At 55.9% G+C, this 22759-nt stretch overlaps 6 protein-coding genes across 6 annotated transcripts; 4 read left to right on the forward strand and 2 right to left on the reverse strand.

Moving 5' to 3' along the window:
• Positions 1-570: 570 nt before the first annotated feature.
• Positions 571-996, forward strand: GGS23DRAFT_595704 (uncharacterized protein; the record flags this gene model as incomplete). The annotated part of the gene is made up of 2 exons (XM_051518359.1): positions 571-785; positions 879-996. 2 exons carry the CDS (start codon positions 571-573, stop codon positions 994-996), a joined length of 333 nt encoding a protein of 110 aa, XP_051372764.1.
• Positions 997-11143: 10147 nt separating this feature from the next.
• GGS23DRAFT_480103 (adenylate kinase cytosolic) lies at positions 11144-12660 on the reverse strand. Its single transcript, XM_051514293.1, has 4 exons — positions 12282-12660; positions 12113-12165; positions 11885-12039; positions 11144-11783 (listed from the first exon to the last, which is right to left on the reverse strand). The coding sequence occupies exons 1-4, from the start codon at positions 12424-12426 to the stop codon at positions 11330-11332; spliced, it is 807 nt and encodes a 268-aa protein (XP_051372765.1). The 5' UTR covers positions 12427-12660; the 3' UTR covers positions 11144-11329.
• Positions 12661-14993: 2333 nt separating this feature from the next.
• GGS23DRAFT_480160 (maintenance of mitochondrial structure and function-domain-containing protein) lies at positions 14994-16659 on the forward strand. The gene is made up of 3 exons (XM_051514294.1): positions 14994-15306; positions 15384-15655; positions 15729-16659. Exons 1-3 carry the CDS (start codon positions 15123-15125, stop codon positions 16368-16370), a joined length of 1098 nt encoding a protein of 365 aa, XP_051372766.1. The 5' UTR covers positions 14994-15122; the 3' UTR covers positions 16371-16659.
• GGS23DRAFT_619860 (uncharacterized protein) lies at positions 16660-18097 on the reverse strand. The gene has a single exon (XM_051521046.1). It carries the CDS (start codon positions 17823-17825, stop codon positions 17109-17111), a length of 717 nt encoding a protein of 238 aa, XP_051372767.1. The 5' UTR covers positions 17826-18097; the 3' UTR covers positions 16660-17108.
• A 669-nt stretch (positions 18098-18766) lies between these two features.
• On the forward strand, positions 18767-19251 carry GGS23DRAFT_595709 (uncharacterized protein; the record flags this gene model as incomplete). The annotated part of the gene is made up of 2 exons (XM_051518360.1): positions 18767-18976; positions 19141-19251. The coding sequence occupies 2 exons, from the start codon at positions 18767-18769 to the stop codon at positions 19249-19251; spliced, it is 321 nt and encodes a 106-aa protein (XP_051372768.1).
• Positions 19252-21669: 2418 nt separating this feature from the next.
• GGS23DRAFT_480238 (uncharacterized protein) lies at positions 21670-22649 on the forward strand (the record flags this gene model as incomplete). The annotated part of the gene is made up of 3 exons (XM_051514295.1): positions 21670-21915; positions 22006-22191; positions 22279-22649. Coding segments are annotated over 2 exons (282 nt in total), but the record flags the coding sequence as incomplete, so codon positions are not given.
• Positions 22650-22759: the final 110 nt, after the last annotated feature.

The following is a 22759-nucleotide window of genomic DNA, read 5'->3' on the forward strand; positions in this document are numbered from 1 at the left end:
TTGGGAGGTACCTGAGGCACCTAAGTTAGGTGTGTCGGTTACCTAAGGTACCTAGGTAGGTAGGTAGGTATGTACCTCTTAGAATACCAGGTGCTTCCACAAGAGGGGCGCTAACCGATTGCGGGACTAGCGCGGTGGGTCCCACGTCACTTCCCCCGGGCTCTAGTCTCCAATTAAGAAGGTCCCGTGTCGAGGCACCAACGGATCGATTAGGAGAAGTCTGGAATGATCCGAATGGAATCGCCCCGGACTCCTGCTTCTCCCACCATCACTCTATCATATACAGCCACACCACCAACCAGCATCTCTTTGCCAGATCGCCTCGACCGCAACTTCACCACCAACCCTTTTTTTCCCGCCTCCCCCCTTCTAATCGCCGTCCGTCGCCAACCCCTAGAACCGAGAGACTTGCCCTCGTACGTCGCCTACTTAAACTTCGACGTCTTCAATCTCTGTGTCGGGAAACGATCACCGCATCTCCCCCTCCTACAGCGCTCTGCTATCTCCCAGCTCTTCTCCCTGCTCGCTATCTGTCTGCCTGCCGCTCCTTCCACCACCGCTCGAACCACCATGCGTTTCTTCTCGACTGCCGTCGCCGCGCTCGCCGCCGTCCAGGGCGCCTACGCCGTCGACACCCAGAAGTCCATCATCGTCAGCTTCCCGAGCGATACCGCCGACGACGTTGTCAACAGCGCCAAGGATGAGATCCGCAAGGCCGGCGGCATCATCACCCACGAGTACCAGCTCATCAAGTACGCTACCCCCTCGGACCTATATGTACAGCTGTATGCGGAGGGGATCGAAAGCGAGATCGATCTGGGATGATGAATGTCCAGAGAGAGGTGACAGCAGGATATGTGCTAAAAATAAATCCGCAGGGGCTTTGCCGCCAAGGCATCCGAGAAGATCATCGAGACGATGTCCGTATGGAGCGCCGAGTTCAACGCCGTCATCGAGGAAGACCAAGTCGTCGAGATCAACAAGAGCTCCAACTAGACCCTTCCTTGCCCGCGACGCCCCCTCCCCTTCTCCTCTCCTTCGTTATCTTCCTGTCGCGCTCTCCTCGTCACCCGTTGCCAACCGCCGTTACCACCGCTGTCGTTCTGATACGCCGATTCATATGATGACGGCACCTGCTCAATGAGGATGACAACGGAGATGGGGAGGGGGGTGTCGAACAATGAGGAAGAGATAGATGAAGGGGAAAGAGCGAAGGGAAATTGAAAAGAACGGAAAAAAAGGAAAGAGAAACACGACAATCAACAATCACATGAACGAACCCCGAGGAGACGACGAGATAGCCACCACCTGCCCACGCAGCTCACCGGGTCATCAAGGACAACAGTAGGACAGAGGGGAGAGTATCAGATGGGATGGGAGAATCAGGCGTTATTTAGATCCGTGCTATTATGCAGAACTCTCTTATTTTGCTTTGGCCAGGGAGGGGAACCTTTTGTTTTGTTTTTGTTACTTGAGGCAGGAAAGGAGGAAAGGAAAGTAGGAGAGAGAGGAAGAGAGAGAACGAGGAAATCAGGGGCATCGTCCTCCATCTCCACCAAACCCGTCTTCTTCACCTGAGGGAACGAAACCTCACGTTGCTGCTGCGTCCCCAACGACATCTACATGTCCGTCGCTACATGCATACCTTGCCTACCTGCCTGCTTGTATACTTACGTAGTAGTATGCTCTTATCTGTCCGCTTAGCTTAGCTTAGGTCCGTGTGCCGACTCGCTCGCTCGCTCGCTCCGACAGCGGCCGGGCGCGACACACGCAACAACGCTACCGGTATTTTCTCGTTTTCCCGTTTGTCCCCTGCGCCCGTGTGCCCGCTGTCGCCTCCCCGTGAGTGTCGTTGGTACATGCCCGCATAGTGGACCGGCCGTCCTGCGTTTGTACGAGGAGGAGGAGGAGGCACACACACGTTGCCGGCTTTGTGTTTGCGTGCGTGCATCGCGTGTGCTTCCCGCGTGCGAAGAAGCGCTAGACTACAAGCGCTGCAGAAGGAGACTTGCGCACTACGCGCGGCCCGGTCCGGCGGCCCGGAGAGGAAGTTTCCCTGCCTCCCTCCCTCCCTTCTCCGCTCGCGAGTGCAAGTCGTGTCTACTGTGCGTCCTGCTGTACGCTACGCACGTAGGTAGGTACGCACGTGTGTGGTAAATGCCTGGCTGGGTCAGACGGCCCGCCCCTCGACGTGCGGATCCGAGGTTGAGGAGTCCAATACGGAATAATGACAGTGCCCGAATTACGGGGTTTGTTGGTAGCAGGTCTGGCGTTTTTTTAAGTGCTGATCAGGTTCGAACCGGTAGGCAGGTAGATACCCGGACTCGAGACGAAGTTGGGCCGTGTTTGCTCGTTTCTCTCGTCCGTTTTCCCTTGTCTGGTTAGAACTTCAGTAGGCCTTGCCTTACCGACGTAAATTAGAAAATAGGAGCCTCGGGTAGGAAAGATGGTCTCGGCTTATGCATACGCATACGTGCGTAAGTGCGTACGCGTATAAGTAGGTATACGAGGGCGGTCCAGGTAAGACATCTGCACCCGGGTATGGCATGATGTAATGTGAGCGGAGGCGGTGTTGCTCTACATATACGTGCCGGTGTCATGCCTGTCTGCCTGCCTACGTGCGCGGCTCCTACAGGGCGCCAGATGTGATCCAAGTTTGGGCTCATCGAGGCGCGAGTGCGTTGGATACGATACCGTAGACGTGTGGAAGGGGATGATGCGTCACGCATCCGACGGGTGGGCGAGGGGGCGATGAGTTGGTAAGCGGGCAGGACAGGCACGATATAAACATACGGACACACAGGCGTGGTCGCGGTCCTGGCGAGAAAGCCCCAACACGATGGTCACGATGACGACGATGACGATGATGGGCCCCCCTCTCGTTGCTCCACGACAGCTCAAATGTGGATGGGTGCATGTAGTTTCGGTGAGGGCAAGGCGGAGCGAGCCGTTTTGTTGAAACCTGTTTGTCGGTGGGCTAGTGCCGGATTCCGGGTCTGGACCGCCTCCTCTGTTCGTCTCTTAGTCCGGTTGAGCGATCGATATCGCCAGCGGCTCTGTACGTCGGCTTGGTCTGGGTCTTACCCCCTGATCTTCTCGACCCCATTTGGTTTCCTACACCGTTCGCTTGCCCGGAATGGGCGGGCGTGTCTTGGAAACAACCGCGGATTTCTAATCCGATTGCCTACCTTGTTATCGGTATGCGTGAATAGCCTCCCCCCCCCCTCCTCTCGGCGTGTGCGGGAGAAACGAGATGTTCTCCCCCTTACATACCGGACCGGGAGGATTTATGTATATGCTGCGTAAACGACGAACGCGATCCGCTTATAGTGCAAAAGTATCACGTTGGCGTTCGTGGGTCTGCGATGGGGTCTGCATATGTACCTACATGATGCACCACATGAGCATACCCTATGCGTCTGTGTATGTAGGTAGGCATATACCTACGTACATATGTACGCCGGGCATGACCTCTTGACAACGAACGGCGATTGATGTTCGGCGAATTCGTTAAGTATATGTAAATATAGAGTAGGTCTGCGTCGTAGGCAATGCATGCCATACATATACATACATACCGCACACACATGCAGCATAGCGTGGTAGTATGTGGCACACCGCCGCATACGGACACACAGACGCGAGAATCCGTTTTCAAATGTGCCTCCCGTCTGATCGCGTTACATCGTGGCGGCGACGGCAGGGGGGGGAGGGAAGCTGGTCACTTGAAACGGACCTGTCATGGGCCAATGCGACGCTGGGCGCGGAGTAGGGAGTCCGGGAGTTGAGCGGTGGCCGTGTGACCGGCTGGACTGACCCTTGATCCTGTAACCTCGTGGAAACACAGGCACATCTCGGAAACATCAGAAGTGTCGTTGACGTCGGGACGAACGGTGGGTTTTGTTTCGTTGCCCGTAGCTGAGGAAATCCTGGGGGTAGCATTGTGGTCTTTAAAGCTTTACGGGGTGAGAGAGAGAGGGAGAGGGGGAGAGAGAGCGTCTATAGGACGAGCGTGCAGGCGAGTGCATACATTAGGTACGTAGATGCATACTACCTCCTAGGAGAAGCACACGTAAGTATGCATGTATAACATATGTACGTCGTAGATAAGGCACCGAGTGGTAGTATTCTAGGTGTTTGTATAGGATGGATTTTCGCGGATGACGTACAACAATCGCCCTTGTTGGCGGGTTGGGTTGGGAGAGGATCTGTCTCCCTGGGTGTTTTCCGAAATTACACGGCGACTATCAATTCCGAAAGGGAGCATGAAGGATATGAAAACTGAGATATTGTATAGTAGGTATGTTAGACACATCCATGAGTGGCAGAGAACTGGTCCCGACTAGAGGTTATGCATCACAACCCGATCCTTCGGAGGCACACACACCCAGCCTCCAGCTCATGTCAACACGGGGTATAGATATACGGACGAGCATGCGTGTGTTGTGCCGAAAACCAACGTATCTGCCAGTGCCACGCAGTATATACCTCCTACCTATGTAGGATGCTTGACCGTATACCAATACTCATAGACGGGATCGATACGTGTACGTGTGAGTATTATTATGCCATGCGCACCCCTCACTACCTATGTAGGTAGGTATGTTATATGCTGTGTTCCGGAGGCGAGCGTCAGCCGTAGATGCAGCGTGCCTATCTGCGTTGTATGTACCTTACATGAGCGCCCTCCTAGGGTACACCACCACCGCCAGCGAGTCTGGGCGCAACCTGGCTGGGTACATCTCCGGCAGGCAAGACGCAGGCTCGAGCGCTTTGGCACATGCAGAAGCATCCCTGTAGCCACAGGCGCCACAATCCGGTCCTGGGGGGGGGGGCAATCCAGGTTGGTGGAGAGGCAGCGGTATGTTGCTTAATCGATTTGCGATATGAGAGGGCCCTCTGCGGAGCGGTCTGTGCGTATCACCTTACCTCTGTACCAACATATGAGTATACATTTTTTTCACTACGTACGGCTTGTGACCGGGGCAGGTGTTCTGTGACCGCCAAAAGATGGAGAATAGAGAGAGTCGGTGGCCATGCGGAGATACCTACATAAAACGTGCACTATGTAATAGTACGAGATGCATCTACGGCGTACATATATACCTATGGTCGACTCGAAAAAATGTGTGATAACCGGGGCGTCGCTTTCTCAGTAACTGCATTGCCCCTCCGTAGATGCGCTGCGTAGATGCATGCACAACCCCTATCGCTGCTGCAGCACATTCAATAACATCCCAGACCTGCCTCCCACCTGCCTGCATACTACCTATACATACTACATATACATCGTCCCAAGTTCCCTCTTGGCTCGGCCTGCATCTTTGACGTCTACCTTGACACACCCGACCCGGCCGCCTTTACGAGCTCCGTCTGCGTCTGCGTCTGCCTGACAAGGGAAGAAAGGAAAAGAGACGAGAGGAGACACGAGAGAGAGGGTCCGCGGAACAATGCGCTTTATGTCGAGTTGAACAATTCCTATTCTTCCAGATACATCCAGCTTTCCTTGTGGCCGCCCTGTCTTGCGTACCGAAAATCCTACTACTTCCTTTTCCTACCCCTTCGAGCCTCGGTCGCATCTCGCATCATGGTCTCTTATTATACAGCGTCGACCGCCTAGTCCATCCATCTCGCCCATAGCTCGGGCTCTACAAACCTCTGGTTTGATTTTTCATTTTCCCCTTTTTATCTTCTCGTTTCCCTTCTCGCCTCTACCGCGACGACTGCCGCAGCTAGCTGCCCCTTCCGTCCCGGCCCTACGCCATCACGGTCGATTCGTATTTTCCCGTTAATTCCTAATACGCTGCGTGCCCGACACGGGATCGCGCATCGCCAACCCGCACGCACCCGCCGAGATGCTCCCTTCCATATCTTCCCAGCCCACGCAGCTGGCCTTGCTCGAATGGGTACGTACTGTCCTCTCTCCCCTCTGTTACCCCATTTCCCCTCGTCTTTCCCTTATCTCCCTGCGGCCATGTCTTAGATAAATCGGGCTTGTTACTGACGTGATGGACTTTCACAGGCGGACTCGATGCTCGTGCAACTACTACCCGGGCGGGACCCCGATCTCAGAGTGAAGAAGCCCGAGCACCTATTCGACGCAGCCGTCTTCTCCGCCCTGCTCGAGATCCTCGACCGCGATTACAACCCCTCAAGATTTCAACAGAGCTTCGCCGAAGCCTCTTCGACCGACGGGGATGCCGCCCAGGCCAGGAGGCGGAATCTACATATTATCCACCTAGGGCTCCAAGACTTCGCGAGCCGCCATTGCCCCAAGGTCGAGCCCCTTATCCCCTATGTCGACTTCCAAGCAATAGCCAAGGAGCCTACCAAGGCCGACATGCTCGAGATACTGGTTCTTTTCGTGTCAGCCGCCTGCTTCCGCGATGATGACAACTCGCAGTACATCACTCTCGTGATGCAGCTGGAGCCGAAACTCCAGCAGGGCATTTTCCAGATCCTCAAAGAGGTCGAGGATAAGGTAGACAAGGCTGGTGATAGCGACCTCGAGCACGGCCACACCCCTGAAAGCTACGACGATGAGCTGGCACGAGAAGCCGAAATTTCGCAGCTGCAGCGGGACCTGGAAGACGCGAGAAGGCAAGCCGGCGGGTTAAAGCTGCGTTTGGACCGTCTCCAAGACAATTACGATGAATTGATAAGGAAGCACGAAGAACTCCAGGACGAGAATGAGCTGCTGCAGAAGCAGATCGAGTCCGAGGCCGGCAACTTCGACAAGCACCGCCTCCAGCGCCAGCTCAAAGAGAACGAGTCACTGATTGCGAACTTGGAGAATGAGAGGAATGCCCTGGTCGACGAAAGGGCGCGTCTCTTGAAAGATAAGGCTCGCCTAGAATTGGTGGCGCAGAAGAACGAAGCCTTGATCGACGAGAACCAGGAACTCCGGTCGAAAAATGAGGATCTCTCCAAGAAGGCTAACATGGCAGATAACCTGAGGAAGAAGCTCGAGTCCATGAAGTTAGTAGAAGCCGATCTGAAGTCGCTGCAGAACGAGCGGGTCGACGCGGCGAAGCTGATGGAGCAGCTTGAGACTGCCACGAGGAGAGTCGAGACGCTGAAGCGCGAAGCCGAAGCCTACGCCAAGAAGATGCAGGGATACGAGATAGACATCGCCAATTTTAACAGCCAGAAGAACATGTACGCGTCAGAGAATAACGAATTAAGGCTACGCCTCGAGGATTTCCAGGCCCGGAGCCAGATAGACGAGGCGGTTGTGCGGGATCTCCAGGAGAAGGTCATGATGCTGGATCCGTCTGCTGTTCCGAGCACCCCTCTAGGCCCTCCTCCGACCTCCCTCGAAGACGAACTGAGCGGATCCACCACCGTCATGTCGATCAAGAACCTCGAGGTACAACGTCTCCAGGCGGAGAATGCCGTGCTTAAGAGCAGCCTCGGCACAGAGACGGAGAAGAGTCAGCTTGTCCAAGAGATGGAGGATCTCCGCATCTCCCGACAAGCCCTACAGGATAGGTTCAACGACATATTCGAAAAGTATACTGTTGGTCAGCACCAGCTCGACGTGCTGATCCAGAACAAGAGCAAAAATGGGTTAGTCAAGACCATTCAAGCATGCCATGACCTCTCACCGGGCACGCAGCGGCTGACGTCGGACTACTGTAGAGAAGAAGCATACTCCAATCTGCGGGCTCAAGTCCTGAGCGAGCAAAGCAACAGCAAGCAGCTTCAGGCGCAACTCGCTGCAGCGAAGGAGGAGCTCGCGGACAAGGAGCGAGCCCTGCTGGAGGCGCGAGGCGATTGTAAGATTCTGTCCCAGCAGCTCGCGTCGCATCGGAAAGATACTGACACTCCATCTCAAGTTAACGCTGTGGAGAAGTCGAGCCTGGAGGCCCTTGCGGAGCTGAAGAAGACGGATGGGATGCTTGCTGCTTCCCTTCGTACGGAGCTCGGCGCGGAGAGGAGGAAGTACAAGTTGTTGAAGGATGAGTTTGAGGCTCAGCGGACGCAGCTTCTAAAGGCGCTTATCGACAAGGACGAGCTTCGGCGCGAGGCTGAGACCGCTAACCGCGAACTGCAGAGGGCTGCGGACGGGCAGACTACCAGTACCGAACACGCCAAGCAATCCGAAAAGATGGAGAAGCTTCGGACGAGGTACAAGCAACTGCAACAGGTGAGTCAATCTCCTCATTCTTCTGGCGCCGTGCCTGTGAGCAGTGATCGCGAAGAAGACAACGGCGATGACGACGATGTGGACGTGGTCGCAGTCAATGTCAAGCAACAATCGTTGTGGGATGCTTTCTGGCCCCTTTTTAGCCGTCGTCGGGGACCGCCTGAGAATGGCTTTTACCCTTACTTGGTGAACCAAGACGGTTCTTTCAGCATACCCCCCCGTCCGGTTTCGAAGATACTACTTCGTGGTGGTGATATCAACCCACGCTTTAGCTCTGGCTCTCGGAGCAGCACGGCGATAAGTTCAGCGGTGTCTTCTGTCGCGTATCCAAGTGGCTGGGCTGAACGACCGGACGCTGCGGGGGTGTCTTCGGAGACTCTCACTTTCTGTTAATTGACACTGTTCAAGGGTTGGAATACTAACAATCCGTGCCTGAAATATAGCAACAGGAGCAGTCGGAGCTGAAGAATCGCGAGCTCGAGCGGACCCTGAAGGCTGTCCGGGCCGGATCCGAGGCCGGAGCGCAGAAGGTACGTGATGCCTTGGCTAATTTTATTGACATCTGGCGGCCGCCGACTACGTCGGACTCGGGCGACGGTCCCATAGCTCGCAGTTTGAAATTGATGGTTTACTGTTTGATTGTTTTACCCTGTCACCCCCTTCTCCATTATGCTATGATCACGTATATGAGCTCCATGACTAACCACGGCTCTCATCTCGTGAAAAATATGACGACGTTCCTAATGAGAATTTGCAGGCCCAAACCGACCAGATCATCAAGAACTTGCAAAGAGAGAATGCCATGATCACGACGGCCTGGTACGACCTGACGAGCAGGTTGCAGAGCAATCACGTCGTGCTCCAGCGGCGCCAGGACGTTCCCAAGAGCTGGTTGAACAAGCAGAGGCAGATGGTGAATGGTTAGTGTGACCTGACGCGAAGGGATTCACGTAACCCCCCCTTTCGCTCCCCCCACCCGTAGATTGCTGGGATGTCCATAGTCGCAACGTATGTGTGTGCGCGTATGCTAACCGGCCTGATACAGCCACACCGCGGAAGTAGGACCACCGGGCGTTGTACGAGCTCTGGGTGCGAGCGTGGGGCAGCCTGGGGATGAGCTCGCGCTTTTTGCTTCTCTGCCTCGCGGCGGCGCCCGCAATTTTTAAGAGGCTCGGTTTTCTCCTAGGACAAGGTGACGACTGGATGCTTCCGTCGTATTCGTCGTATTCGTTGTCGTCGTCGTCGTCGTCGTCGTCGCCGTCGTCGACGGTCATCTTCGTCACTCGATACACATGATATGTTCATGCTAAATTTCGGGTCTCTTTGGTCGGCTCGTTTTTTGGCAGTCTGTCGCCTCACATCATACTTTGGAACGATACCTCCCACGCCTTTATCCCTATCCTCTCTTCCCCTTCTGCCATTGGGGGGCCCCCTTTCTTTTTATCTGATTCGAGAGCCCTCGACGGAGCCTGTTTTCGATTCTCGGAGGCATTTTGGGGGGGCTAGACGATCGCTTATGGATTGAGCGAGTGACGATTCGGACGGGGACTTGGACTTGGACCGGGGCGGGCTAGCGAGGAGGAGGCAAATGCTGGGCTGAGGCAGGGCAGGGCCAGGGCACGACGAAGCGAAGGGAGGAAGTGATGAAGGAACGAAGGAAAGGCTGGGCTGGCCAGGACCGCACTAGGCAGAGCGGTATGGAGCGGTGGTAGATCATATATGTATCTGTCTGTCTGTCTTGGTTGCCGCATAGCTAGAGCTCTTTTTTTTTTATTAAAGAAAAACACGCCCCGTCGCGATGCGCTGCGCGCGGATCATAGCGCCGTTCTTATACGGATCCGGCACCATATTACACGGCATAACTTTTCTTCCGTACGTTATTAGGCGGCCTACCTTGGGGTTTCCGCTACGTTCCCGCAACGCAACCCGCGTGCGATGTGGTGGTGGTGGTGGTGGGGGTGTGTGCGGTGCGGTGGTAGTTCGGTTTGCGTCGCTTTTTCTTGTCAATGCCTTTTCACCCTCGCTTTCGCTCTTTTTCTACTTGCGCCATTACAATCTTTCCCTTACTTACTTGTGGCGTCAGCGGATCGATTCGCCAGACGGTGCGCGGTCCCGACAAGCACAGTCATTCCGGATACTTTCCCTCTCTCTCTCTCTCCCTCTCTCTCCCTCTCTCTCTCTCTCTCCCTCCCCCCCCCCCCTCTCTCTGTGTGTGTGTGTTTCTGCGGATACGAGTGAGTCCGCCTTCCTCTCTCGCGCGCGCCGCTTGGGGGAGGAGGGCGCCGCGCGCGTGACAGGGCGATGAGGGGAGGCGAGATGAGACGGGGGGAGGGGTGTGATGTGGTGTGGCGCTGCGCGGGCAGGGTAGGTAAGGGTGTAGCGGCCCGAGACAGATTCGTCCTGCGCCGGAGTTGCGTCCGAGGAGGCGCGCGCGCGCAACCCGGGGTTATTTCGCGGCGCATGCCCTGCTCGTGGTGCGTACCGTCCATTACATACGTATACCTCTTTTGTGATATCGGCACCTAGGTCGAGGGGCAGATACAGGTAGGTAGTGGGTTCGTGCCGACGGCGTCGAGATGGGGGACGTTTCCACGTAAAATTGATAGGTAATAGGAGAACACCCCTAATTCGTCAGACCCAAAGTCTGTGGTTGGCTAGTTTCACGATTTCCTCCGCGAAAGGAGACCCGAGGGGCTTCAATTCTGTCAGCATTTCGCGGCTACATGCACGTCGTACGTAGGTATGGATGTATGTAGGTATGGTAGACAAGCCGCATTGAGCCTCCAGGCCGGTTCCGTCTCTCTGCATCGCGTCGCTCGTGTTACGTGCCTCGAGTTGTGCTGACGCCCCGGCTCGCCCTCCATCACAGCTCGTCCGTCTGTCCGTCCGCCCGTCCACCGCCGACCGGCCGGTATTTCAAACCCACTTATCTAAGCCGCGTGCACGCAAGGACGGCGGCACTCTCTTATTACAGGTACACACAGTGCGGTCGCTTCCCCCCTTCATGCTTGTTGAATAATTCATCGTCAGTCGTCTTCTGCCGACAGTTTGATTCTCCGGTCCCCTAGTTGACCGAGTCTTGAGGAACCAGCTCTAGGAGTACAAAGGGAAAAAAGGCAGGGGGTTCGTTAAAAGAAGGGGAAAAAAAAAAACTAGTCCTATTAATGGCGGCGGGCCGGCTCATTGGCCCGTCAGCTTGCTAAAGAGCGAGTTGCCGGCGCCCGTCTTCTTGTCTTCGAAGATCTTTAATAAGCTGCTCCAGACCTGGCCGGGCTCTTGGCTAGCGTCGATGCCCTTCCAGATGCCCGTGTTCTTGTAGTAGCCGGCGACCGGGACGGTCTGGGCGTGGTAGGTGACTAGGCGCTTCTTAAGGGCCTCGGCATTGTCGTCGGATCGCTGGGTCAGGGGCTCGCCCGTGATGTCGTCCGTCATGGCGACCTTGGGCGGGTTGAAGATGGTGTGGTAGCTGCGGCCGGAGGCGGGGTGGATCAGGCGGCCGGTGATGCGCGCGACAAGGAGGGCGTCGTCGATCTGAAGCTCGACGGCGTGCTGCAGCTTCTGCTGCTTGTCGGAAAGCATCTTGTCGAGCCCCTCAGCCTGCGCGACGGTGCGAGGGAAGCCGTCCAGGATAAAGCTGCGGCATTATTAGGCTAATCCGTAGCTGTGAAGAGGGAGGGAGGGGAGGGGGAGGGGCCGGCGCGCGTCGCTACTACGGTGCCGGGGAGCGAGACATACCCGCCCTTGCATTCCTTGTTGTTCTCGAGCTCCTCCTTGATCATGCCGATCATGATGTCGTCACTGACCAAGCCGCCGGCGTCCATGATCTTCTTGGCCTCCCGACCGAGCGGTGTCTTCTTAGCGACCTGGGATCGGAGCATGTCACCGGTGGCCTTGCGCGCGGGGTGTTAGCCTTCGCGTGGCGCTTGTCAAAAATATCGCACGGGGAGGCGGTGTGAAGCCTACCAGGTGGCAGCACGAGAACTTCTCCTTGATCCTGGGGGCCTGCGTTCCCTTGCCTGGCAAGACGACGGGCAGAAAGGTCAGCGCATCCGCAAAAAATTGGGGGGGGGGGGGGGGGGGGGGGCATTTGCCCACCCCAAGACACCGGGTCCAGCGAGTTTCGACGACGTACCGGCTCCGGGAGGGCCCATGAGGACCATGCGCAGGCCGTCGGGTGCGGGTTCGCCGGAATGGCGGAACTCGAGGCTCTTGACGCGTTCCTCCAGCTTGGACACAACGTCCTGCAGGCGCTTCATCTCATCGTCGATAATACCCATCTTGAAGAGCTCTGGCGAATCAATTGGGCCGGACCGAGGCGACTCTTGCAAGGAAACAAAAGAGCGGAAGAAGGGAAAAAGAGGGAAGAGGAGGAGGGGAGATTCGCCGGCTAGGACTACGGGACGAGGAAAACGTGCAACCGCAGAGAGGAAGAGAGGAGAGGAGGAGGAGGAGGAGGAAAAGAAGAAGGGAAGAGAGGAGAGTTGTGGTGTAGCGTGGTTGTTAAGTGCGCGAAGGTAGCGTGGTAGTGTAGCAGTGTAAATGGCAGTGGTAGAGGCAGAGGTGTGTGTGTGTGTGTTCTAATAGTAAGAGCACAAGAGCACAAGCTGGCCTGTCCGTCCAATTGCGGCAGAGGCGCCCCAGGGCTCAAAACTTAGGCGCTGGCACTGCGAAGTCGGGGGGGGTTTCGGAGATCGGGGGATCCTCTCTTTTTCCTCTTTTTTCCTCTTCTTTTTTTTTTCTTTTCCCCTAGCTACCTAGGTAGGTAGGTACCTTCTTTGCTTCCTTCTTTGCTTTCTTTCCCTCGCTTTCTATTAGTCGGCTTCGCCTTGGACGGGGTGGGTGACGATGTACCTCGGACGTCAGCGCTTCTCTCTCTGCTCTCCCAGGAACAGGGTGGTAGGTGTGAGGTACGGGCGTCTGCAGGTACTGGTACCTCGCTGCTGGCTCGGCTGGGACAGCTACGTGTAATCGCCACGCGCAGCAGCGGGAAGAATGAGGTACCTGAGGTACTGAATCGCCGTGGTGGGGTGGCCTATAAACCCCTCCGTTATCCCTCCCCCCGCCGCCCCTTTCCCCCGTATCCCCGCTATTGCCTAGCGGTGTGCCACGCTAGAACGACTGCGCTGTCTGGGTGTACACAGGTAACCAACACGCGCGACATTGATAAGCTACATGCCCCACCATTCCCACCTTGCAATCCGCCCTTCCGCCCTCCGCTCTACCTTCAGTTCATCTATATTTCCTACCTACAGGTAGGCACCTATACCTGTATTCCTGCGTACGCGCCCCCGAGAACATCATCAACACGCTCTCGATGAAGCACCTTAGGTATCTCTGAGGAGGTCAGGAGGCACGCGAGGCCCCTAGGTAGGTAGCTTACCTAAAGGAACAAACCGGCTTAGGCACAAGCCACAAGCTTTCCAGCACATCGCACGCCGAGGATGTGGGCGACGTAGGAAAGCAGAGGTGCCGTGCCCGGCTCGTGGTCGGCCTTACCAATCCGAGTCAAGCGGCCCTTAGGGACTCGGCTATTTTTCTACCATCTCGCCCGGCCAAGACGAGCCCTTTTCCGTTGGGCCGCCCATCGAGGCTCAACGCGACAGACGCAGCGCCCGGCTTACCTCCCTACTTAGGCTATGCACCTACCCAGGCCCGTCGTCACCGCGCCGTGCTAGGTGAGGTACTTATATGTGGCTAAGACCCTGAGAGATGCGACAGGATCAGACCATCATTCCTGTCTAGGGGGACTGACCGGGTTCTACCTAAAAAAAAAAAAAATCCTGGAGGCCGTGACGACGGACGAGCCGGTCAAGCGGATGGATCCCGCGCCATTTTGCCATCCCTACCCGATCCCCAGGATCTAAAAAGATTCGACGTTCCGCATCCTCGTCATTTCCTTATACCTACCAATATATACTATGCCTACTACTTACTCTCTTGGTAGGCATGCTGGAGACGTCAACTCCTATGTGTTAAGTAGGTAGGGTACCTCAGCTATCGGTATGCCTCGCGAGCATAGACGACTAGGCACCCACCTTCAGAATCCGCAGCGACCGACCGAGTAGGCAAGAGACATACATATGTCTACGCATGTAGGCACCTGCCTACATGATACATGCATATATGCCTCAGTCCCTTGGGGCCGGCTCGGCGTATTTACAATGACCTTCCGCCGCCTGTAGCGATTGCACAGTAAGATCATAAGATCCAGACGGAGAGTTTCATGGGACCGCGCAGCACTGCTTGCACATGGCCTCGAGAAGGATAAGATGGCTGCCTGTATCCACCTGAACACCCACACCCCATATCGGATTGTCAGCTGCCTACACGCCGCTGTCGTACTGCCTCATGCAGCGCTTCCAGCCTTATGGCCGAGTTTCTCTACCGGAAACGAGGAGCGCTGGGCTGGCATTAAGCCGTAACCGCGGCCCGCGCCAGCAGCCACGGCATCAGCCATAATCCCCAGCCACATACCTTACCTAACCCAGCGATAAGGTTGGGGTACGTGCCTGCAAGTAATTCCGGGGGAGTGCAAATAAGAATGGACCTCGCCTGACGCATTACGTTAGCAGGCAGACCTGTGGTGGGCTAGTGCAAGGTAAGAGCCTACTCGAGCTAAGAAGTACCTTAGGTACCTGTGCTGCTGGTAGATGTATCCGGGTACATCGATTAGGTATTTATCTCATTACGCACATAATTCAAACCCTTACCTAAGGTTACGTACTGGGAAGTGCGACCGGGGAGGTACCTACCTCACCTAAGCGCCCAATCAATCAAGCACGAAGCTACATCCAAGGCAGCCTCACCACATACGACAGCCTTCCCTTGCCATCTAGCAGCTCCTCCATCACCCATCCCATCGTCGCGGCAAAGCTCCATCACTCCCTTTTCCCATTCTCCGAGCTCACCCCCTCCCCCGACGCTCAACTCCCGCCGCGTTTCCCACTTCTACGCTTCCCTACCCCTCATCATCATGCCTGCCACCACCGCCGAGACCCTGTCCTTCGTCAATAAGAATGTCACCGTCGCCCCCCTCGTCCTGCTCTCCGTCGTCGACCACTTCAACCGTGTAGCTAAGGGCACACGGAAGCGGGTGGTTGGCGTCTTACTCGGCCAGAATGACGGCAAGAATGTCCGGGTGTCTAACAGTTTTGCGGGTTAGTTCTATATTTTTTCTTCTTTTCCTACGCACATCCGCATCCACCATTACTAACCTTGGGTTGACCGGAGACAGTCCCGTTCGAGGAGGATAACGATGACCCCTCGGTCTGGTTCCTAGATCACAACTACGTCGAGAACATGAACGACATGTTCAAGAAGGTCAACGCCCGGGAAAAGTTAATAGGCTGGTACCACTCGGGCCCCAAGCTGCGCGCCTCCGACCTCGAGATCAACGAACTATTCAAGCGATACACACCAAACCCCCTCCTGGTCATTATTGATGTCCAGCCGAAGGAGTCTGGCGTGCCGACAGACGCTTACTTCGCCGTAGAGGAGATCAAAGACGTAGGTCGCCCCGCGCGAGCATGTCACAGGCGAGACTATATACGTCGACGAGACTGACCCGATCGGTGGATAGGATGGCACAACCACATCTAAGACCTTCGTGCACACACCCTCAACCATCGAGGCCGAGGAGGCGGAAGAGATCGGCGTCGAACATTTGCTCCGGGATATTCGCGACGTAGCCATCGGCACGCTATCGACGCGCATCACAAATCAACTGCAGTCGCTGCAAGGGCTGCACCTACGATTACGCGATATCCAGACCTACCTCCAGAAGGTTCAAGATGGCCAGCTGCCGGTGAACCACGGCGTGTTAGGCAACCTGCAGGATATTTTCAACTTGCTGCCCAATTTGTCAACGCCCAAGCCCGGAGACGGCGACGGTAAGAACGGCGCCAGCAACAGCAGCAATCTTGGTGAGCTGTCATACGCGATGAGCGTCAAGACCAACGACCAGCTCCTTGCCATCTACCTCAGCAGCCTAATTCGTGCCATCACCGCCTTCCACGACCTCATCGAGAACAAGATCCAGAACCGACAGCAGCAGGAGGAGAAGGAGGCCAAGAAGGAGGAGGCCGCCGCCGATAAAGAGGCGAACGCCGCCAAAGATAAAGATAAGGATGGGAAGAAGGAGGGCGGTGCTAACGGCGTGTCCAGCAGCAGCAGCGGCAGCGAGTCGCCAGACAAGAGTAGCGATAAGGAAAAGAAGAAATAGCGAACGCACCGCTAACCAGCAAATGGCCGTCGGGGAACGCAAAAAAAAAAAAGAAGGAGCATACGGGATCGTGAGGGGAAAAAATGGTCCGATAAATAGCAGCAATCGTGTTTGTACATGAATCACCCCTATCTCGACCCCTGTGTCGACTTGCTAGCCGCCTAGCTTCCGACTCCCAATCCACCTAACTCTAGGCCGGAGAGAGAGACGGAGCCATTGGAGTCGGGCTGTTGTGGATTTCCAGATTATGGAATTGGCAGTCGGTAAACCCGGCTCGCCTTTCCCTGTTTCCCTACCCCCCATGATTATGAGTAGAAGCTAGGTAATTTCATAGAAAGCAAATTCGGACTGGTCGGGTTTACCCGGTTCGTCAGTCGGATCTGCGGACGAGATCGTTATAAACACCATGATTATACACACATCCCATTAGTGCTGGGGTGAGGAAGAGAGCGGTCGCAGGCGTCGGAAAAGGTGACGAGAGATCAGATGATGTAACAAAATAAGGCGAGTGAGCACACACCCACTAAGCCATCACGTTGTAGATCGTGGAGAAAACTAGTAAGAAACAGTCCTATAGTATGATGGTGGGGCGTAGTACCTTGTCCACCCGCTCCGTAGATACTTTATGCACACACTACTTACAGATCCCGCTATACATAGCCGCAGCCCATACCGGGGATTCAGGCGGCCGGGTCTGCTGGGCACGCGACCCGCCTGCGCAGAAGGCGGTATCCGATATCATATATCGGCGACCCAGCCGGCGGCCTCGTCGGGGGCGACGCGGCGCTCGGGGACGAGGCCGGACGCGGGGGCGCCGAGGCCGCACCGCTCCGCGAGCACGCAGGCCAGGAGGTGCTTGCAGCAGGGCACGGCGGCGTCGCGCGGACCGCGGCCGGGCCTGCCGTCGGAGCTCAGCGCGCCGAACTGCCACGTCCCCTCCTCCTCTCTCTCTTCTTCTTCGTCCGGTTCCACCCCCGCTCCGCAGCCCATCCGCAGCCCGGGGTCCTCGATGACGTAGGGGCTGGGGGCGCGACGCGGGAAGGCGGCGAAGGCGAAGGCCGCGCACGTGCAGTTCCAGGCGTCGGGGCGGACGACGTAGCGCGGACCGCCGGCGGCGGCGGGGGGGTGGCGGGGTCGTCGGCGCGACGGCGGCAGGGCTGAGCGCACGATGTAGAAGCAGGGCGGGCGCGCGGCGTCGGCGTCAGCGTCAGCGCCAGCGCCGACGACGACGACGCGCGTCGCGAGCCGCCGGTCGAGCAAGTCGAGCGCCGGCAGCAGCGTCAGCGGGTACAGCGCGTAGAGCGTGGTGAGGAGCGGCCGGCACGCTGCGGGCACGCGCTGCAGCGGGTTGCCGGCCCCGGCCCCGGCCGAGGTCGAGGAGCCGGAGCCGCAGACGCTGGCCAGCGCGTCGATCACGGACGTGGTGAACTCGCGAGGCGACGGCACGGCTGACATGGTCGTCGCGTTGCGTCCGCTTTTAAAGAGGATAGCGACGGAAGTTGAACCGTTGGCGGCCTTGTGCCTATAGGTTCATGCCAACCGAGGAAGGTAAGTGAGTCGAAGTGGACGAGACGCTTATTGGACGAGCTGCGTGGGAGAGAAGAGGACCGTGTGGCACTGTGTCGGACACTGTAGATATACCCCTATATCCTGCCCAACTTGGTGCTCTGCCTTTGCTGTCTTTTGCGTTTCTGGGCTTGCGATGGGCCCAGATGTAGTGATTTAGGTATGCATAGTAATAGTCAGGTTAGGTAGTTTTCAACTAATGACGACGATAAGAGGCTGACGTAGTTTGTGTAATTCTTAGTGTAGGTAAGCCGCGAAGACGATAGACAGATTTTCACATCTAGCTCCTATTGTGTCTTTGCATAGGTAGTCTCTCTCCGCCATGCGTCAACTTGGCCGACTTGAATCATCGTCAAACGACGTAAGTAGTCATTGCTGCACTAAATTGTACATGAAAAAAGAATAGGCGCCTAAGGTATCGGGAAGAATTTATGCGCGTGTATAGGGAGTGGTTATAAAGAAGCGGCCGGCCTCTCTGAAACCTAAACAGACGTTCTTGCCTATATACCTTGGCAGCTCGTTCTTCCTGGCCACTTCCCAGTCGATCGACGCGGAGTAGAAAGCCGGGAAGGTGCTAGGTACGGGCAGATAGGCAGGCGCTCGCTCGCTTGCCCTCCTCATCCTCTCCCTCTTTCTCATATATAATACCCACGTGTGTGTGTATATATATGCCCACACCCAACTTCCAGACTACGTGGCTGAAATCTCTCCAACTCTCCCCATCCTAAGATCACAACCTCTCACGGCATCCCACCATAGCATCAGACTGCCCACTCCACAAAAGGCAACACAGAACACAGGACTACTAGGACACCGTACACGAAGCAGCCATGCGTTTTCTCCGAAGCATCCGCCCTCGTACGGTCCAGGCTACCATCGCCTGCTTGCTCACGCTCGCCCTCGTCGCCAGCGCCGAGCCCATTCCGGCTAGGTATATTAACGCCACGCTCGAGAAACGACAGTACCACAGCCACTGCTGCCGGGAGGGATGCATAGACTGCCTGTTCAGGAGGTGCGAGGAACAGAACTGCCTCCCAATCGTGAGTTCTTTTCTCTCTCTCTCTCTCTCTCTCTCCCTCTCCTCCCGCCCTCTCGGCCGGGAACAAAAGGGGGGGGGCGTGGACTTTAGAAGAACGAGGAGGAGGAGGAGGCAAAGGCGTAAAAGGAAGAGAAAAGAGCTGACCCGATTCTTGCGCATCAACAGTGGAGTTCCTGCTGCTCCGAGGGCCGACGTCGAGAGGCCGCTCTCGCGAACCCGGGGCTGACCCCTGCCATGTACGACGAGGACGGCCGGATGGTGGCTTTGGTCGACTAAGCGGCTTGCGACCGCTCGGCTTACCCAGGAGATATTCCTTGGGGATCTACCTGCGGATATGTGTCCCTGTTTTCTCCAGGCATCAATAGACGGACATCTGTCACCGAGAGTCTAGACGTAGCTCCAGGTACACGCCGAATAGTTAACCAGAGCTAGGCGAGTAATATACGTTAGGTACGGCGTCGACGCCAAACAGGGAACTGGCAGGGCTCGCCTTTGTATTAGCTTTATTGTAGAGGGCGCCAACATAATATATAATATTCCTTGCCTCGGTCATCTCATGTACTCTGTCATCCCATACTCACCCTACCCCCGTGTGCTAGAGGACCGAAGTGTGTTATTCGTTGCTCTAAGATATATTTATATATGGTCATGTCGGAGAACGCTTCCTGTGCCCTATCCTCGAGAACACACGCAAGTGGCACCTCCTGAAAAGCATCACCACTCTATCTAGCACACAAGACTGCTTCATAGGTACGCCCTAGCATCTGATACCGCTAGCACGTTGGCTGCTACCAGGAGGGGAATATGTAGGCTTGATGGCGAGTGGATGGTGCGGGTAGGCACGTGCTCTGAAAGCGTGCGGATGGAAAGAATAACATAGCTTGTCAACCAAACCCGGACACACTCAATATAGGTACCGAGAGTAGAAAAACCTCCAAGGCGGCCACAGCCCTGGAGAAGCGCTTTCCCGTCCTCGAACTGCGCTTATATGCGACTGGGCGAACCGACAGCATCTTCTCTAGATTTCCTTCTTCAGCATACTTCCTGTAGAAACGGTCTCGGCCGGCTTCTTTTCGTGCTATCTCCACCGACGCCGCCCATCGCCTAGCTTTATCCTCACTTGTATACAAATACCCACCGGACCTAGTAGCCGAACATGCCGGCGTTCTCGAGGGTGGCCTAGCGCGCCTTTTACTTGGTCGAGTACGGCATTTCCGCGCCCGAACCCCTCTGCTTTGCCTTTTTCATCCCGAACCTAGGTTGCGAACGAATAGCGCTTGGGAGGGATCCCAGGCAGGGCCTCTCTAAGGGGACCTTGTTCTGGTCGACTGAAGGACTGAAGTTAGGTCTTATAAGGAACTACGACTGCAACCTGGCGATAGAACTAAGAGAGTTGCTGTTCCTCGGACTGGTCGACCCACTAGACGTCAAGGATCCATCGTCAGCGGAGCTTACCTGGGACGCGAAACCCTCGAGTGTTGTAGAGCGATACATTGCCTCGGTGCCCTGCCCTACTCTGGACGTGAAGTTCTTGACGACTAAATACGGTGTAAGTGGCTCGGTATTGCGTGATTAGAAGAGCGGGGGGGGGGTTCGGGGAAAGTGACCAATTGACGACAATAATATCTAAGTTGTCGACATACAAGGCCGCAGATGGATAGTCGACGTGATGAGACACCTTACAAACTCACAGGTCGTTAGCCGGGAAGGCTTCGACCTCGTGAAATTACGGACGCTTCACAATTTCCCCCACTATCTCCATCAAATTTTTCAATAGAAGGAGAGGAAAGATAGGCACTACTTGGACCTGGCTTGCAGCACGGCGAAGCCTCACCACGATGATATACCTACCTACTTCAACTCCGGCAGGGGTGGGAGGAACCTGCTTATGAACTCACCGGTGTCGTCGAGTCTAGCCGGTGTTTGCCGCGATCCCCGCCACTCATTTGATGTCCTCATCAGCCGCAACACACTCCTATTAACTAGCGACCGCTCCCACGACGAGCCAGGAGCGGCTGAGGGTGTCTCCTTGTGCGAAGCGTTGTATTTTGGTACTTAGCGGGATGATTCTGGAAAGAGGCTGTCGCGATATTAAATAAGTAGTTTTTTATTGGATATCAATAGCACGCCGTGGTGCTTGACGAGCGAAAGAAAAATTTCTGAAGTAACTTCCGGGGAGCGGCGGAGAAAGAATATTCCTAGAGGCTACCTGCATGGCGGGAATGTCGTCCCGTGTCCTTCTGGCAAGCCGACTGATATCTAGGTACTAGCATTCTAACTCGAGCTGACACGACTAGGAAGAAGCACAGTTGGCATGAATATAATCAAGACAGCGCCGCATTGAATCCAACTCGGTCAGGCTGTTTCCCTTGTCAAGGCAGAGTTGAGGTTGATATAGAGGTAGATAGAGGTAAGTTCTCTTGCAGGTGTGCGTCGGTAGTGGGCAAGTGGCAGTGACGCAAAGCGGGTTGCAAGGCCAGGGGGGCATGTGACCTGCCTCTCTCAGTGGCCCGGGAAAGTGGGGTGGGGGCGACAGACTGCTTGACCCAAGCTGCGGGCGTGTCCATGTTACCAGCATGACAGGCAGGTATATGCGACTTGAATGTGCCGAGCCTCGCTCTCATACAGGAGGTAGGTAGCTAAAGTACCGTGTACTTTACGAATCCGTAAGGTGCTTGGCACCCGCGTGGGATTTGGCCGGACCAGGCTCCTCCTGTGTCTTTATTTTTATTTTTTATTTTTTCAAGTCAACAAATCCCGAGTTGCTTGCGATCGCGAGGAACAGAGAGAGACCAGACCATCTCTGACCTACGCCGAGAGACCTGCGAAACACTGGCCGGCACCATGGCGCCCGGGCAGAAGATGTACCCCAGGGCAACGGTGAAGAAGATCGTCAAAGCCCATTCCAAGTGCAATGTGAGCAAGAACGTCGATGTCATGGTGAGAGCCGTCCCCGGGATCCCATTGTCGTGTTTTGGGACGCGTCGGCGGAGGCGTGGGGGCTAACAACCGGACGTGCCACCGCCACAGATCTTCCTCGACTACGTACTCTTCATGCAAACGTAGGGTTGGGCCCCGTCTGCGGAGACGCGGATTCGCACGCAAGATGGGAGCAGAGGACTGACGAGATGCAGGCTGATGAAGGAGGCGGCCATCGACGCGAAACAAGCCGGCGAGAGGGGTATAGGAGCCAGAAGCGTCAAGAAAGCCACCGCAGTGGGTTTTCCCTCCTCTTCTCTCCTCGGCGTCTGGGTTCCCCGTGCGACGCTGAGCTGCGGCTGACCGACCGACACGGCGACGCAGGACACTCTGGCTAAATTCAAGGGATGAAACATGCTTGCCTCCATACCTACATGACGGCGCAGGGCCTCGACTGTAGCGCCCGCACTGCGCATATGCGGCTTGCTTACCACTGCTCGAGTGAGGGGCGGAGGTATTTGGGGTTGTGGCCGTATTGATCCTAGTGCATCGTCGTGCTCTTAGCATAGAATAGGACAAGCAAGGCACATCGGGTTTAGGGGTGGGTGGCCGTATGTATGTCAGCGGAGGGGATTCGACCGGTCGTGTCAAGCATACCACAGAGGCATAGATACGAGGAAGAGGAGGGACTGCTTACGGTTCTTCTCGTTGGGCGATGGATAAGATACGAAGGGGATCGAATCGAGGGGAAGACTATAAATCTTGACCGGCCTGCCTACCTACCTGGGTGCCTTACCTGGCGGATAGGTCTTGGTAGCCTTGGGATGTGCCTGGGTTAGGTACCCAAGGTTGGGTACCTAACCTA

The sequence above is a fragment of the Durotheca rogersii genome (assembly GCF_024521655.1).
Source record: "Durotheca rogersii strain YMJ 92031201 chromosome Unknown GGS23scaffold_7, whole genome shotgun sequence".
Taxonomy (NCBI): domain Eukaryota; kingdom Fungi; phylum Ascomycota; class Sordariomycetes; order Xylariales; family Xylariaceae; genus Durotheca; species Durotheca rogersii.

Excerpts from the sequence above, each read along its gene's own strand:
- GGS23DRAFT_480103 (XM_051514293.1), bottom strand. The coding sequence starts at position 12,426 with ATGGGTATTATCGACGATGAGATGAAGCGCCTGCAGGACGTTGTGTCC. Across the intron at positions 12,166-12,281 it reads CATGGGCCCTCCCGGAGCCG|GCAAGGGAACGCAGGCCCCC; the intron begins GTACGTCGTCGA and ends TCGTCTTGCCAG. Across the intron at positions 12,040-12,112 it reads AGTTCTCGTGCTGCCACCTG|GCCACCGGTGACATGCTCCG; the intron begins GTAGGCTTCACA and ends CCCGCGCGCAAG.
- GGS23DRAFT_619860 (XM_051521046.1), bottom strand. The coding sequence starts at position 17,825 with ATGTCAGCCGTGCCGTCGCCTCGCGAGTTCACCACGTCCGTGATCGAC.
- GGS23DRAFT_480160 (XM_051514294.1), top strand. The coding sequence starts at position 15,123 with ATGCCTGCCACCACCGCCGAGACCCTGTCCTTCGTCAATAAGAATGTC. Across the intron at positions 15,307-15,383 it reads GGTGTCTAACAGTTTTGCGG|TCCCGTTCGAGGAGGATAAC; the intron begins GTTAGTTCTATA and ends GACCGGAGACAG. Across the intron at positions 15,656-15,728 it reads CCGTAGAGGAGATCAAAGAC|GATGGCACAACCACATCTAA; the intron begins GTAGGTCGCCCC and ends ATCGGTGGATAG.